Source organism: Hesperophylax consimilis, chromosome 18, assembly GCF_061612785.1.
Source record: "Hesperophylax consimilis isolate HC1 chromosome 18, BYU_Hcon_1.0, whole genome shotgun sequence".
NCBI lineage: Eukaryota > Metazoa > Arthropoda > Insecta > Trichoptera > Limnephilidae > Hesperophylax > Hesperophylax consimilis.
The window spans coordinates 10,899,495-10,917,833 of NC_142853.1; the positions used below are offsets into that span (position 1 = coordinate 10,899,495).

General features: G+C 35.9%; 1 protein-coding gene across 1 annotated transcript; it reads left to right on the top strand.

Annotated features, from left to right (window-relative positions):
• Window positions 1-4,325: 4,325 nt before the first annotated feature.
• On the top strand, window positions 4,326-9,138 carry LOC149415352 (uncharacterized). Its single transcript, XM_089642319.1, has 3 exons — window positions 4,326-4,452; window positions 4,628-4,715; window positions 5,939-9,138. Exons 2-3 carry the CDS (start codon window positions 4,641-4,643, stop codon window positions 8,699-8,701), a joined length of 2,838 nt encoding a protein of 945 aa, XP_089498445.1. The 5' UTR covers window positions 4,326-4,452; window positions 4,628-4,640; the 3' UTR covers window positions 8,702-9,138.
• The last annotated feature ends 9,201 nt before the right edge of the window (window positions 9,139-18,339 follow it).

The following is an 18,339-nucleotide window of genomic DNA, read 5'->3' on the forward strand; positions in this document are numbered from 1 at the left end:
AAAAATATGTGGTTTAGGCTGTTTGTTGTTTTGGAGTAAATTGCACAATGACGCATACCTTAATTAGCAACAACAGCCCAATCCTCAATGGGTTGGTGTTGCATTATCAATGACATGAACAAATTTTACACTGCAAAATCATTGTAATTTAAATACAGCCTTGCACGATTTATGCATTTATAGAAGAGCCGATTTTAAATATGTGTGTAGATAAGTGTGTTTTAACAGAATTGTGGGTTGGGCTTTTGTTGCTCTAAATAGCTTCACTTATGTCTCCTAAATGACGTTTCAGATTATGTAAACTTAATTTTTGAAATGCCGAGCTTCCGTAACTACCTTTGTAGTGTGTTGAGGGTAAAAATCCCGCAACAGATACGCCGTCGCTCAACGAATACAAATTTTTTGTATCCGATGGGTACTTTTGGCGCTTGAGAAATTAATTTGTATCATACATACTAGGTATTTTAGACTAGGACAATAATTGTAACTTATGCGTCTCATTTAATAATAAATATTTCAGAGCAGACAAACTTGTCTCAAAATTTATCTACTTCAATTAAAAAAAGGTAAATACATATTTGTCTTCTAATAAATATTTCAGAGTAGGTAAACTTAACCTTATAATAAATATTTCAGAGTAGGTAAACTTAACCTTACAACAGATATTTCAGAGTAGGTAAACATTACAATCATAGACATATGAATATTAGTAGACCTGCCCTAAGTGATTAAAAGCGTATTATCCCCACTCCCCATTCCGGTTCCATTGGAGCCGGCTGGGCTCGCGTAAGGCCTCAAGTGAAATTTGAAAACGTGACGTCATCATTCTTGTGCGAACTATGGTCGAGGCATCATCGGTTCATTTTACGAAATAACACGGCAAAATGTTGACTTGTGATATGAAAACTTGTAAAAATAGATGTGAAAAAGAGAATAAACCCAATTGTCGTATTACATTCCATAAGTAAGCATTATTTTACTTTATTTTAAGCTTATTCACACCGTATTATATGGATCAGTTTTAGAAACATATACTATCACATCACAATGTAGCGATTCTCAAGTGTGCTCATCGTTGTTTACTGGGGTAAGTAAATTATGAAACATTTGTAAAAGTGTCTTAACTAAATACTCTGAAACTAACTACGACTCTGCAAACAGAAGAAATTTACTTTGCCGAATTTGGACTTCGCAAATTAGTTCATAACGTGGCGAGTAATTTGCGCTCCCATGTAAAAATGTCTATTCATTCAAAAGCAGATTTTACTTTTAAGAACTAAATGGTGATATTATAATGCGAGATGCCTATTTACTGTCAGATTGATTTATTGACGAATCACAGTCAGCTTAACCCCCTTCGTTCTTCAACAGTTGATTTTACCCCTCGCCATTATCTTCTCGTCTATTAATTCCTATGTCTGTGATTACAATAGATATTTCAGAGTAGGTAAACCTTTAAATAGATATTTCAGAGTAGGTAAACCCTTACAATACAATAGATATATTAGAATTGGTAAACTAATATCTGTTAGTAATAAAAAAAAATATCTGAAATTTTATATAATAGTTGGATGACTACTAATCTAACAACATAATCAGGGTTTATCATGCCTCTGTCCCACTTCAGCACACTCCAAAAGCATCAAATATCTTGGAATTGAAATCGATGACAATCTCCGGTGAAACTCACACATTGAAGTAATTACAAAAAAACACCAGGTCTATATATGCTTCTTTAGAAACATCCGTAATAACCTCAACATAAAAAAGTTGTGTCAATCACTAATAGATTATGGGATAACTGGATGGGATCTGCTTTGGGCACTCACAGAGCGGCTCAACATAGCCCAAAAAGGAGTATTAAAGACAAAATATCACAAAATGTTTCGGTTAGAAACTCTAAAGAAGAAATATTTCAAAAGTTTGAAGTATACACTGTACAAAAGTTATTTTCATAAAATATAACATTTAAACTTTTAAAAAAACATATCCGACTACTCCACTGCCCAACATAAATACTCAACCTGAGTAATAAGCCAAAATATACTGGTTACTCCCAGTTTGAATACATCTTTTGGACATAAAATATTAAATTAAATGCTACGGAACCATACAATGCTCTACCAAATCAATTTTTTTTTATGGAAACTAATTTATTTATAAAACATGGCTGAGAGAACAAAGTGATGATCAACTTACAAATATTATTACAAAAGTCAAATAAATAGGACTGTAAGCACTGGTTTTTTTCACCTAAGACATCTCAAGTCTGTCCGAAGAATCCTTCTTACAGAAGCAACAACACTATTTATCGACTCTTAAGTAGTCTCACGTCTCGATTACTGCAACGGAATTTATGCCAGCCTTCCAAAATATCAAATTGACAAACTTCAATCAGTGTTTAATGCAGCAGCACGGCTCATAACCGGGGTTTTAAAATATTTGCACATTTCAGAACACCTTCGTAACCGAAGATGTTCTGAAATGTGCAAATATTTGTACAGGGCTAGGAGATTCTTCAACAGTGACCAGCTGCTGACCCTGTACAAGTCTCAAGTCCGCCCAACTATTGAATTTGGGAGCCACCTTTGGGCTGGTGCCCCAAAATACTTGATAAACCTGCTTGAATCTGTGCAAAGGAGAGCGATCCGTCTGATTGACAATCCGTTGTTAACAGACCGATTGCCTTCTCTAATGCATAGACGCAATGTAGGCATGCTGTGTCTGTTCTACAGGTATTTCAATGGAGCCTGCTCCAAGGAGCTAGCAGCATTGATTCCTGAACACCGGTGCACGTGCGCGAAACTCGACGGACACGAACTGAACACCCGTTCACGGTTGACGTTGGCTTCATAAGAACGGGTCGTTTTTGTGTAAGTCGGCTCGTATGTGGAACGAGCTACCGGTATCTGTTTTTCCTCCCTCCTATAATCCTAGCCTCTTCAAGGCCCGCATTAACAAATCCCTTCCTACAGCCCCTACCTTATTCCGCCTCACAACGCCGCCCAACCGGGTGGTGACATAGTTCCTCTGTCTGTACACTGCACAGGCAGGGACACTCTTGTGAGGTGTCACATAAAAAAAAAAAAAAATAAAAACCTTCACTGGCTCAAGTGCCCTGAAAGAATCCAGTACAAATTGTGCTGGATGGTTTTTAAATCCATCAATGAAATGGCCCCACCCTACATCTCTGAACTATGCGTCCCGGAAAACACTGGTCTGATGCAGTCAACTCTTAGATCAACAACATCATCAGCTGTAGGCAGACTGATGGAACCTAAGCGCAAGCAAATACTAAGTTTGGTGATCGAGCTTTCGGAGTATCTGGGCCGAAGGCTTGGAATAAACTCCCTCCGGAACTAAGATTCATAACAAGTCCAACAGAATTCAAGTCATTACAAGTCATCCAATTATTATTATTATTATGAAGACAATGTAAAGACAACTTTAAACTATATACAAAAGTTTCAAAAACTACAGGCTGCCTCCGATCAGGAAACCCCAGTGAGGACTGTGAAAAAAATTGAATTTATTCCTATGTGGGTGACGGTCGGTAGAGACGAATGAAAGATGTGGTCGGTGCACAGTGTCTTTATTAGAGAAGTCAGTGTAGTAGTAGTTTGTTGCTGACGATGAATTCCTACGGACTGACGCTCGACGCATAGTGGAGATTATCAGTGGCTCCTCCAGTGAATCCTCCAGGCCGACTGATTATTTCCACCGCGATGGCATATTCACCAGGCTGATGCTCGACACCGTAGAAGGGGAGATAAACGGTAGTTGTAAGTGGTTGTGGCGATGTAATCGGTTGCTCGACGGGCTGCGGGCGGAGCACCATCACTGGTGGTGAAGACCACGGGTCTTCCTGATGTTCCAGTGAGGTGAAAGTCTCCACAGATACTGTGGACCTTGATGGCGGGTGTGGTGTGCACGATGGTCACGTCGTGCTCAGTGGGCATGATGCAGTGGGCTGCACGGAAATTCAAGAAAAACCCGCCTGACGGGACCTAGCAGCCAAAAATTTGCGTTTCTAGGTTTTTACCTGCTGCTAGTAATTATTTAAAGCACCAAATGGTCAAGGTTTGAATTTGCCGCATATCAAAAAATGAATTAATATTGCCATTTCTTAAATTATTAGTCCTAAAATTTATCCAGGGATTTGTTATTTTGTTTATGGCAATACTTTTTTTGGATGTCAGTCGGTTACCATTGGCAACCAAATGGCAACAAACTGAACAAACTCAAGTGAACTCGACTTTTCAACTGTTTTTCAATAATTTTGTTTACAATGTCAGTAATTTTGGAAGGCAAATGTATTCATAAGTTTTTGCTATCATAGAAACGACCACATAAAATAACAATGAATTCAATCAATAAGTTAAAAGCGTGACGATAAGTTATTTGGTGTTTTTTAGAAGTGTGTTTCTCCAGTGTCAAATTACAAAACAAGAAGTAAGTAATACACTAGTTGTTTTTTGCAGTGAATTTGAAATACGACTTGAAGTTGTGTACACAAACCATAAGAGTTGTACAAATATATACATTTTTATGCTCTTGCTTTAGGCTCATAATAACAGTATTATAATGCAAGTTCATTATTTTTACTGAAAACTTTTCAATATTTCAGATCTCAGGCGATTATGGCAGCTGACAATACCGAACAGGCTTTGAAGTCAAAAGAAAACCAGTACACATATCCATTGCAAAGATATTTGGTGAGTTTATGTAAATTGATTATAATTCTCGATATTTTAAACTGTCTTACAATGCAGATGTGAAGAAGAGGAATCAGCACTAGTTTAATTTACTGTACCGAAGTTCCGCCTTGATGGTAAGAAGGCTCCGATACCGGAGAAGTCACATTGTGTTTCCAAGAGACATCGCCAAACACCCAATGACAATCCTACTAAATTTAATTATTATAAGAAATGGGCTCTTGTCAAAGGAATAAGGTGAAACTTGAGAGTTAGCACGATGGGCCTATGGCCTAAGTGATTACTGGTGCCATGCAGGCAATCTACGACATTAAAATACATCTAGACATGTCATTATCACACACTTGCGTTTCCAGTAAATTCGTAATTCAAACTTTGTTCATGTACGACAAAGATAAATATTCAAAGAATATGTGTGTATGAACAAAATAGATATAGGACCGGCCGGTGTTTTTGTGTTTAAAAGTTGCGTTTAATAGTACATCCTACATCACTGGTGTGAATGAGATGACCCTGCGCTTACTCGCTTACACCAAAACGAATACGGAACACTATATGAGACGACCTACTGCCAGTAGGCTATCCTTATATTTATATGTTGCTACGTTCGCCATCTCACTTTCTCTAATGGCAGTTAACCAGCAGAACGCCGATGGGTCTCTAGAGAACATGCGAGCATTCTAATATTATCTGTTTTAGAATAATTTGCAATGCGATTTTGACCTTAATGCTTCGAAAAATGTACAAAAAACAAAATCAGCATTCCAATAATATTTTTCTGTTTTATGATCCGGCCTTCAACAGGTTAAAATCGAAAGTATGACAATTACTGAATCTTTTGCTTGGCACTCTTGAGAACTCTACTATGTGTCTATATATTTTAAAACGTCATTGGTGATAATTATACATTTTATAAAATTTCTAACCATGAACTTCCTGAATGATAAAGGGTTCCAGTTCTACTCTAAACTTTAATTTGATCACACATTGGTTTAATAGTTGTGTTCATCTAGCTTCCTAAATTGCTCACTCAGTCTTATTCTAAGGCATAAGGCCAAACATTGATGCTTATCGGGCCGGTACATCAGTAATTTTTAGTAATGGTATTATTCTGCTTATCTTATCAGGGCTCCTACTAGCAACTTGATGAACGTAAATATCTCTCTTAAAGAGCAACTGAAATTTAGGGCCATTATGATGTACCTATCTCACTTTTGTTACAGAAAAGTCATCCTAACCGGCAGATAACTTCTGACTTGCAAGGTTCTCTTGCGGAAGAAGATGTTGCAAAACTCGAGGTCATCAAAAATATAGTCAAATCTGCCGAGATAGAGATCAACAACATCGCAGCCAGCCTGACGCAGAACAGGGAACAGAAGATAATTCACCTTCCTGAACCTAATTATTTCGATGAGGATTTTGATCAAAAGAGTTACATTCAGAATCTCGTTAGTGCCAAAATTCAAGGGATGAAAGTTGTCGAACAAGATACAGCTGCTTCTAAGATTCAAAAGATCATGATTCTTAAACAGGCCTTAGAGACTATCAGCGACAGAAGAAGCGATGGCCATGAAACTAAACGATCCAAGACTTCACACACTTCAGGTGATGTAAGTAACAAGGCTGCTGGAAAGGAACTAAACTTCAAAAGCCAAGATTCCCCAACCCAATTTTATTCAAAGAATGACGATCGAGTTGTATCAGAAAGTAGTTTTAAGAGTTCTAGGAATGAAATGCCTTCAAGCGAAAAGATTAGCAAAGCAGAAGGTAAATACACAAGACTGTCCATTCGAAATCACAAGCTAGTTGAAATCAAATCTGACGCAGTCGAAGAAATTATAGAATGTCCTGTTATTACCAATTGCAGATTGTCAATCACTGTAATGCCCAGCGTCAATATTAGAAGTGAATTAATCGAACAGAAGATTCCTTCATTAGATATTTATCCCGAAGACCAAAACAACATTCAACCTGGAAAGGCAAGTAATGTAGGCTTAATAAGATTGGAACATTCTGACCAAAAGACAACGGGAAAAAGGGTACAAATAAACCTCCCAGAAGAACCAATTTGTGGAAATGTAGGAGGGCAGGATAAAATGCAAACAGGCAAATTGACAGGGCAACAAACATTAGAAGATACAAATATGGAAAGCATTTTGGACAGATTCGTTTCACAGGGAAGACAGAAAACTCCAAAAAATTCGCAGACCAAACATCAAAGTGTAGGATCAATGTTAAACGATTCCAATGAACCGTTTTTATTTTTCGATAGATCTAAAAGTGATAACCAATACATTAGCATTCCTTCCACATCTTACTCAAAAAAAATTTCTAAGTTAAAGAAATATGCCATACCAGAAATACAGAAGATTTACAATCCTAAATCCAATATTAGAAAAACCGTTTCGAAAAAATCATCCATTATTTCGAGTAGTTATTTTACGCAGTTTAGCAAACATTCCTCTGTAATGAAGAAGCCACAAACATTTGACAGGAAGCTATACGATGTGCCAATTTTAAAAGGTGAAAGCTATCACTCGTCCACAGAATATATCCCTTATTCTAAATTGACGGTGGGGGGCTTAAATGCCGATGAAATGAATAAATATATCCACGAATCTGATAAAAAGGCAATTGCGAAAACAACACAACTAACAATTAGCTCTGGCGAAGCATCAAAAAGGAAACAATCCGTTTCAGGAAATGATTTGGATGATACCAAATCTGAGGCAAATGAAGATGGAAATATCTCCGATCGCAGTGATCACAGTGAAATTTCTAAAGAGCGATCAAAGAGTAATAAAACTTCATCCGAGGCCGAATCTTCATCTAGTGAAGAAAAATCACCAAACGATTATGTCGATGACTTTGATGATGATTCTAAATCTGATTCTCAACAAATGTCAAAGTCAGACACCAAAAGTCATAACAGTAAAAAAGATACACATACTGTGCCGCAAGGAAATAGAAAAAAACCCATCACCCTAAAATTAAAGAAAACTATCGAAGTGCTTGACTTTGTTCATGCCATAGAAACCAAAGATGATTCGACACAAAGTGGTGTTGGATTATATTCAAATTTCAAACAAACTCAAACAAGTCCCAGAGAAGTAGATACAAAAGAAAGTGTAAATGAATTTAAATTGAATGTTGCTGAAAATTCCAATGAAAAGGTTGACATTGCAAATCTTACATTGAGGGACATGATAGAGATACAAAAAAGTTTAGCTTCGCTCAATATAAACTTCTTTTCAAATCAATTAAATGACATTAACACTGATAACACACCTACTTGCAGCAAAGACAATGAAAAAAAATTAAATAAAAATAGTAAAGTTTTACTTAATGTACATGGTTCAGAAGATTTGACCGTAAACAAACTGTCCCTCCCAAAAGACACGCAGACCTCGCCATTAAAAAGTTGCCATGCAATGACATCTCCAACCGAAATGGTAAGCCGAATATTATCTCCAATATTCCGAGAGGTAAAAATAGATGCGACCACGAGTCCCTGTGACATAAACGTGTCTCTAAACTCGGAAGAGTTAACGCATAACGATGTAACATTGCCCAAACCACAATCCACCAGTATACAATCATCCGCTCGGGAAGCATTATCAAATTTAGAAACGGCATTGAAAAATAAGGCTCTCCAAAACAATTCAAGTCTTGGAAATAAAGATTTGAAAGAGAAATTAATTATAATACATCACGAAAGCAGCCCCAATCCAACGTTAAAAGATTCCACAGAAACATATACAGACGTATCTCATTCTGAATCAAGTGAAACTCACAGCTTGGGCGAAATCAATTTAAGAATTCTCCGGAAGAAGTCTTTTATTATTAGAAGACAGGCGAAATCAAATTCCAATAGCAATATTAATTCACCCGTGACAAGTAGCAGCAGTGATCACGTTGACAGGACAAATTACGGGGGGAAGAGTGACGGGGAATTAAGTGCAGGTCAAATTATAATAGAAAAATAATCCTGTTCTATATATCGATGGCGACATTAATTTATATCAACAAATAAAAATTATCTAGGCCTTAGACTCTGATGCAACATAATAATAATATGCTGACATCTGACCTATTTGTCCATTTCGAATCCAAAACAACATTGGGATGTGGAATAATATAATTAGCCTCGAATAGCATTAGGTATTCTTATTGTTGCAAGGTGGGCAGCCAATCTTCCAGTTGAGCATTCATGGACGCACAATGAAATGAATTAGGAGTACAAAAGCACATTCAGTGCACCAATTCTGAAGTAGAAATTAGATTATATTTGTATAGGTGAATTTTAACAGTGGTTAAGTGAATATGTGCATTTATTTATTTTTCAGTCTCTATAAAACAGTTGAGTAGCTTTTTTCTGAAAACTATCATAACTTACTCTAGTCTCTTCCTTTAAGATGTGTTCTCCCATAATTGTAATTGTTGTGGCAAAATTGTAAAATTTTGATAAAATTTTAAATATTAACGTAGGTATATAATATTATACAAGTTGTTTTTTTTTGTACATGATCATTTTATGTTTCAGCCAAAAATTAACCTAAACCTTTTTAGCACTGTCCAATAAATAAAAAAATTAAAACAATTTTGGCATGGAAGCTAAAACGCTACAATATTATGTCTACATCCTTTATAATCAAGGTATTTCAAAATTGTCATAAGTGGTAAATTGTTATAACAATTTTGTATATTTTTTTATTAGCAAATTGAACACATCGTCGCCGTACAGACAAAAGACACCAAACCACAACACACATTTTTGATATACTGCAAATTTGAAAGCTAACATATATTATTAGTTTATGTAACGGAAATTCCAAAGTTTTATCCACTCGCATAATAACAGAAAAAAATGAGAACAATTCAAATTATGTAATTTTTTCTCTAACATTCAAATTTAGATATCTCAAAACTTGTGCATGGGGGTATTTGATTGTTTTTTATATTTTGATTAAGAATGACGATGAATGTATTAAATTGTTTCTTGCAAATATTATGTAGATTCACGACAATTCATAAATCTAGTGTTTTACCACTAGACCACGATGTCTTCCTACAGCCATACAATATAGTTTTCGGTTTGTCAGTAATAATTTTTTTTTTATTTGGACAGCTGGTGGGTGCAAATTACATAAAAGCATAAATTGACACTCGGACAATGCAATGAAATAATAATAATCCATCTGATAAAAACATAATCTTATCTACTTGTTCTTTATCTCAATTGTTGTCATTACAATGTGAGAAAACTACATAAAGAGCAACTTATTTACTTATTTCTACATTTTAATGAGGTCTCCTAAAACATAATTTCATGTTCTTTACAATTTTATCATATTTATAAATATATCATCGCCATTCAGCCAAAAATCACATTTTGAACAATTTCTGCAAATTTGAAAGCTGAATTATCTAACCTAAACATTAAAATATGTTTCATCTACTGGCATAGGAACTAATAGAAAAAAATTAAAAGCATTCGAATAAGATTATTTCTCTAATCTACACATCTTCGGATCTACCGGATCTGCCCTGATGATGGACACTGCAACGCTGTCCGAAACGTCGGCTAAAGAAGGAGTTAGCGCAACACGGCATAACACCCCAAAAACAAACAACAAAAAAAATTATTTCTCTAATATTCAAATCTCAAAACTTTTGTCTGAACGGCGACGATATTATTTAGAGCGGGCTGAGGGCAAAGATATAAGCCGTAAAAAGTTGATATTTTCAGCTAGCCCAAAAGCGTGTAACATCACGGTACATGCGCATTGCGCGGCTTTACGCAACTCTGGCATTCGAATTATGAATTTACTACGTGTGACGTCACAAGACACATTTTATACATTTGATCTATATTCACTTTGAAAGTAGTCATTTTGGAGATATCGAATAACTAAGTTTACTGTCTTTATTAACTATTTAAATATAATGAGTTTTTATCTAGACATAGCCCACAAATAAGATTAGCTTAAGACCTAAAGAGAACTGCCGGCTTAAGATGGGTGAGAGTTGCCTAGAATCAGTCAAACTGGAGACCTATGTCCGATGCTATATCCCAGATGACTTATCCAGGGCCAAATGGCGCCTGGCGCTCGTAAAAACCTCAATGGCGCCGTGTTAGGTAGCAGCGCCATGCAATTCGTCGCCCAGAGCGGACTGCTTCAATGCACCTGTACAGAAGACTTATGAAGAAGAAAATTATGACCATACAAATTGATAAGTCACAATCCAACTGCTCAGAGTTGGATAATGGCATCTCCAATAAAGGGTAATGTTTTTTTTTAAATGCCGACTTATTTTTTGAAGTCCTCAGGAAAATAATTTCATTCAGGGCCTCTGTCATCTTTGGGGATGTTTGGTGGGTCTTTTTGAGGAGAGGAAGGAGTGAACCTGTTGTAGGAGGGAGGAAATACAGAGGCAGGCAAATTATTCCACAGCCGAGCTGTTAAACTCAAGAAGGAGTCGTAGAAGAGACTTATTCTCATGCGTCATATGACAAATATCAACCGATAAAAATATCAAAAAAATTCACCGGTGCCGAAGGTAACAATATTAAATTACATTGCTAGTTCCTCGGAATATCTTCCATTGAAATACCGGTAGAACAAGGACAGCATTCCGACCTGATGCCTGAGCTCTAAAGATTGCAATCTGTTTGTTACGATAGGGGAATCACAAATGAAGTTGCACATAAGTATACTTAACTACCATAATTAATCCATGCTAAATAAAATCGGACCAAAAATAAAATTAAAAACTATTGTGAATCTTTAGACTTGTTCCTTTCTTACTGTCCACTTAATTTGCAACTCAATTAAGATTTGCTGGAAAATGGATGTAGGTATAGTATTTTTACTTACACAGCTTTACATTATGGTTCATAGTGTGAGTACAACTGTTGTGGAGATAGGGTGACCATACATTTATTTAAAAGAAGTATATAATATAATATTATTTAATATTCGGTTAGTAGTTACTGGGAAAAATTTTACATCCCTTTGGCCTTTATTTCAAATGTAGGTACTTAATTATAAATATGTATTTTAATTAAATTCAGCAAGTTAAACCAGCAACTACGCTTTTTTTAAGAATGCATGGACAAAGTTATGTAAATATTATTGACGGCCTCCGCCACTGCCATCTATAGAGACGGCAGTGCCTCCGCGGATGAGGGACTCGACAGGCAATTCGGAGGTCACGAGTTCTAATCCCGGCATGTGCAAAAATTTTATTTTGATCAAAAGGTGTTATTTTATTTTATTTTTGTTTATTTAGGAAACAGACAGTTGTACATGTGAATTCATTTTATATTTAAGTTGAATATAAGATAAACCAGTTACAGTCACAATTAAATAATATGTGGTATGGACGATGCTCAGTATCACCCTGTTTGTGGTGGGTTGGATGTTGTATTTGATTTGTACACAAATCTATAATTTTATTCCGAGTTTGATGAAATTTTGCACACTTCAAAACACGAAGAAAATCAATGTCTATATTAAATTTCGAAAAACTCTGCAAAACCCGGGACACTACGGGAACTTCAGCTAGTCTTCATATAAATATGGTTCTTGATATGCTGACAAGCTACCTTCTCTGTAAGTAATAAAATATCATAAAAAGAAATCACAGAAAGAATAAGCATTTTAAATATTGGCATAAATACTATTGGTGAAATTTTTTTTCAATCATAAATGACCTTGTATGTGAAAACCTTACTAATAGAAACTGACAAATTAGTTCAAAATGAGTCGTAAAAACAAATATCAATTTGGAAACTAGATAAAATTACCTTTTAGATTTTTGTATTCGAAATATACTTTAATGTTTAAAAATTGCAATATTTTAATTTTAAACATGAAAAACGTTTTATAAAAAAAGCTTAGTACAAACATTTTGAATCAAAAGTCGATTAATTTCAGAGAATTAAAAAATTCCAAAACAGTCCTTTTATTTTAAAAAAAATGCAAGAACTGTCCTTTCACTTTTGATCTCGTTCATGTAATTAAAAATATTATAATTATTTCCAGAGAATAATAAGAGTCAAGACATTTTGGATTCATTTTGTCACAATATAAACGTTGATTTTTAAGCATTTGTATTTACGTACATATGCTTAAGGCATGTGTGTTATTATACAACATCACTTTCATGGATGTTTTATTAAATTCACGCGGTAAAAGTTAACTAAAAAAATAGTCCGAAATAATTTCGCGTTGCCGATGACATAAAACTATATTCACAATATGATATTATTGATAGTTTAAAACTGACAAAGAATAACACAAATTCCGGTCGGTGGCCGAGTTGACATCGCGCTTGGGTCCCACTCGGGCATAGTGTGTTCAATTCCTCGGCTGGCTAAGTCCTCCATCACAACACAAGCAACATTTTCAGCTTACTGTGGTGGTAGTAGGAGATTTTCAAATATTGTCAGGTTATTCGTAACCCGGGAATGTTTGTATTTCTTTTAAAATAAAAAAAATATATTAAATTATGCTAGTATAGTAGTGAATTGGTCATCAGAATAAGTTATTATTAAAAAAATTATTTTAATTACAAATGTCAAATCATAACTCATTCGCCGGGAAACTGACGTCCACGGCGCATGCGTGAAGTCTGCCGAAATGCAACGTTGCAAGTTCTTCGCAGTGCAGTTGGAGGTATTTTTATTGGTAATATTAATAATAAAATTTACAGCCTTTATACAATGTGTAACAAAAACACCGTTTAACGGTTGTGAAGTGATTTGGTATTAGTAAAGCTGTATAAGTATCAAAAGCACTCAAAATAAACAGCGCTAGTTTTAATTAAAATAAATTAGAACTGATTCTGAGAAGAAATAAAGCTAAATATTTAGTTTTGGATTAGTCGTTCAAACCTGACAAATACAAGGCGAAAGGTTCAACATGTTATAATTAATTAAAGAGATACAATAGGCAATGTGTATTGTGTAGCTAATTATTTTACAATAGGTAATTATACTGTCGTAAATGCATTAATTTCCCGGTCGTTCGAGAAATTACACACGTTACGGCTTATCCAGTAAATTCTTGGAAAAGCAACAATGAGCAAGGTGTGGAAATTGCTCCGAATATTATCTTATGTGACCAGTTTCTTATATATCGTCACCTTAATTAGTAAATTACGATAATAATATATTAATTATTTTTTTTTGTGGTAAACTAATGTTTAAGACAAGATTTTTTATGCATAGCACAAAGGGTAACAATTATTTTATAAGCAATAATTATTAGCCTGAAACACTCATCCACATTGAACAATCTCCTGATAAAAGATACATGACGCCAACGGGACTTAAACCCGTGTCCTTTCGATTTCCGGAAAATAATTGTTACCCTTTGTGCTATGCATAAAAAATCTTGTCTTAAACATTAGTTTACCAAAAAAAAAATAATAATATTTGATAAGTTCTAGTATCTTCACCAAAAAATGTAGACAATTTGTCTCGAAGCCATCTAGTGAGAGAGTTAGCACTTACAATGCCTTTCTCATATAAAATAAAGTTGGTTGTTTTCAGGTGAAAAAATGTAATAAGCAGTAATTGTTGAATGAAACACTAGTATATATTGAATTATTTCGCGGATAAGAGATAAGCCGCCATAGCTCAGTGGTCAGAGCTGTCGACCGGAAATCGAAAGGACACGGGTTCAAGTCCCGTTGGCGTCATGTATCTTTTATCAGGAGATTTTTCAATGTGGATGAGTGTTTCAGGCTAATAATATAATATATTCTTTATACTTAAGCAGGCACGAAATTTTGTTTATTGTTGAAATTGTTTATAAACTATGCTATTATAAATTATACTAGGTACGCTCCTCTTTTAAGCAATGCTTGTGTAAAGAAGCGGGTAACACGTACCTAACACGTAAATCTTTTAATGACCATTTTTTTAATGTAACGCCCACAGCGGTAAGTGGGGTTATGTTCGCGAGACGGTTGATTCATGGAAAGTTATGCCACGCATCGTTTTACTACCATAATCAGGGCCGGCCCTAACCGGGCGCAATTGGAGTAGTCCGCTCCGGGTGCCGAATTGTCAAGGCGCTAAGATTATTTTTCACGAAAACGGTGCTACAGAAAAAATCAAATCATCTGAATATTATTGATAATAGTAATTGCCTACCTAGGCGTCTACTGGTTTCGACAAGGTGCGTCAAAAGTTTTAGTCGTGCCAAGCGTTGTTTTGCTTCAGGGCCGGCCCTGACCATAATCACCGACCTCCGGCAAATGTCGCCGTAATTGCCTTTTAGTAATTGTGCACCTGAATATTGCTGATGCGGGCTGCTGAAAATTGTTGACGAAGCGTTTTCCCGTGCCACTCCAACGATAATCGCCATAAATATGTATATTATTTAAAAAATCACCTTTCTTGTTATATTTGCGGCTTATGAGAAATAATACGAGGTCACATCGGAACTATCAACTGCAAAGTCTTTAGAATAATGTGGTCTTCTTGGTGGGTACCCATAGACATATGAATATTAGTAGACCTGCCCTAAGTGATTAAAAGCGTATTATCCCCACTCCCCATACCGGTTCCATTGGAGCCGGCTGTGCTCGCGTATGGCCTCAAGTGAAATTTGAAAACGTGACGTCATCATTCTTGTGCGAACTATGGTCGAGGCATCATCGGTTCATTTTACGAAATAACACGGCAAAATGTTGACTTGTACTATGAAAACTTGTAAAAATAGATGTGAAAAAGAGAATAAACCCAATTGTCGTATTACATTCCATATATAAGCATTATTTTACTTTATTTTAAGCATATTCACATCGTATAATATGAATCAGTTGTTACTATCACATCGAGAAACGTCTGGACGCGAAACACAAAGCTGGTTGGTTGCTGGGAAGTAAATTATGAACATTTATAAAAGTGTCTTAACTAAATACTTAAACGAAATATTCGACTCTGAAAATGAAACCGAATTTTTTTGCCGAATTTGGACTTCGCAAATTTGTTCATAACGTGGCGAGCAATTTGCGCTCCCATGTAAAAATGTCTATTCATTCAAAAGCAGATTTTACTTTTAAGAAGTAAATGGTGATATTATAATGCGAGATGCCTATTTACTGTCAGATTGATTTATTGACGAATCATAGTCAGTTTCACTCCCTTCGTTCTTCAACAGTTGATTTTACCCCTCGCCATTATCTTCTCGTCTATTAATTCCTATGTCTGTGTGGGTACCCTATTCCTTGAATGTTGATTGAATAATTTTTCCCGATTAAAACCTACCGGCAAACGTCATCCACGTTGGCCCAATGCATTGGGGCAACTCGCCAACGTTGGCCGATTAAAAACGGCCATTTCGTTTAGGCGGCAAATCGAAAATGACACATTAATAGTTATAGATTTTTTATTTAGTCAGCGTAAAATTAAACTAAATATACGTTTTAATATTTTTTCGGTAATAAATAAAAACAATGGAATATTATTATTATTATTACCCTATTCCGCGTAGATCATAGGATCTTCTTTTTTAGAACCGTCCAAGAGTTCCAACTGCTCCCAACCGTCTGGAGCCAATGAGACTACATCAAAGATATTAGATGAACGAGATATGCTATGTTAGCCGCCGGACCGTAGGCGGAGTACTACCTAATTAGGATACTTTGAATACTATCGGGACGTGTACGCACAGAAATCTGTTCTATGTATTAGTGCGGATACCTTAGCGTAAGCGAAGGTGTGCAGTAGTATTGGTGAACAAAACCGGCGACACTGGGCAAAACAATTCCGCACAGTATGAACTGCTCATAGCACATCTCGTTCTTCTAATATCTTTGGACTACATCATCCCCAATCGGGGTATGTTGTGAGGCTGAAGGTAGTGGAGAGGGGAAGGATATGGGGAATAGGAAGGTAGGGGAGTACCTGGCTAGATATAGTCACCAAACACGGCCAAAGCCATTTCAAGCAACGTTTAAATTCTGAATGGTGGTATTATACCAGGGCAACACTGAGAGTATCTTCATACACGTTGGGCCCAATGCATTGGGCCAATGTATACAGGTGCTATTACGTAACACATGTTTTATGACAGTGGTTTAAAATTTTTGGGTGGACATCAGAAGGTTTGATGGATTCAGTCAATAGCGCCCTTTATGTGATTTTGCACAAAAACGGCGCTATACAAATCATCCAATTATTTTTTATAGCGACTTTAATAATTATTATTGACGTCCAATTATTGTTTTTACAAAATATAATCACACGTTGAAACATGTAATAGTACTTCTAGTAGGTGGAAAAAATAATTTATAAATCAGTTTTACTGAAACTAATTCTTGCGCATTGCAAAGGTTTAATACAGCGCGGGGCAGAAGTAATGACCCGGTTTTGAGAAGGTATAAAAAACTAATAAACTTAGAGTTAAAACTTTTTTTATTGTAATCTGTAAATAATCCAATTTGTTTCATTATGTTTTGGATGCCACTTCAGCAAGATGGCGGCCTTCAGCAGCAATACAATGATGTAGTCTATTTCTGAAGTTTTGGGCTGCTTTTCTGCACATTTCAAGGGGTACCAATGGCGGATGTTTCCTCGATAATTCGGGTTTTCAGTTCTTCTAAACTGTGGGGACGATGTTTGAAAACTTTCACCTTCAAAAACCCTATCCAAAAAGTCGCACATGCTTAAATCTGACGCGCGCTGGTCATCCCACGCCACCTCTCAGAGACACAAGTCGAGCAGGGAACATTTGCCTCAATTTTGCCATAGAAATCCGAGCTGTGTGTGCTGTAGCCCCATCTTGTTGGATCCACAGATCTCCCAGATTAGTTTCGTCGCTCAATTGTTACTGCAAGAAAAGCAGCCCAAAACTTCAGAAATTAAGAAACATCAGTATATTGCTGCTAAAGGCCGCCATGTTGCCGAAGTGGTATTCAAAACACAATGATCATAATAAAAAAGTTTTAAGTCTCTAACTTTTTTTTTTTTTTTTTAATACCTCCTCAAAATCAGTTCATTACATCTGCCCCGCCCTATAGTACAATAAACAAAGACCACACCATTCACCACATAAATGTCTGTACGTGACTGAAACATAATTTGATAATTGCTTCCATGGCCGAAATGATTATCATAAAACAGGCAATGTCCAACATAGCAACACTTTAAAATCCAAATTTTTAAATTGTTTTATCTGTCATAATCAAAAGCTACTACGATAGTTTAACGAGGACCATCTTTAAAAAGGTTATTCTGTTAATTTTCTGTCTGGAGCCAGTGGCAATGGCATCATGACTGAAAGGTAGTGGGGAGGTGAAGGAGATGGGAATAGGAAAGTAGGGTAGTTCCTGGTTATACATCATCAAACATGGCTAAGCGACGTTTCCATTCTGAATGATGGTCTTTCATCATGGCGATAAAGAGAGTACCTACCACCGGCGCTGTTCTGGTACTATTACATAACATGTACCTATTTCTCATTGCCCAGAAACTAACAAAAGGAAATAATTATGCTGAGTCAGTAGACATCTTCAATTTATCACTAAATAAATGCAAATATTGTTGCTGGGGCAGCTCAGTTATGTACGAAGAGAAATAAAGAAAAACTGAACAATTTTACTATTC

Coding starts and splice junctions, on each gene's coding strand:
- LOC149415352 (XM_089642319.1), top strand. CDS start 4,641: ATGGCAGCTGACAATACCGAACAGGCTTTGAAGTCAAAAGAAAACCAG. Junction 4,716..5,938: donor ATCCATTGCAAAGATATTTG/GTGAGTTTATGT, acceptor CTTTTGTTACAG/AAAAGTCATCCTAACCGGCA.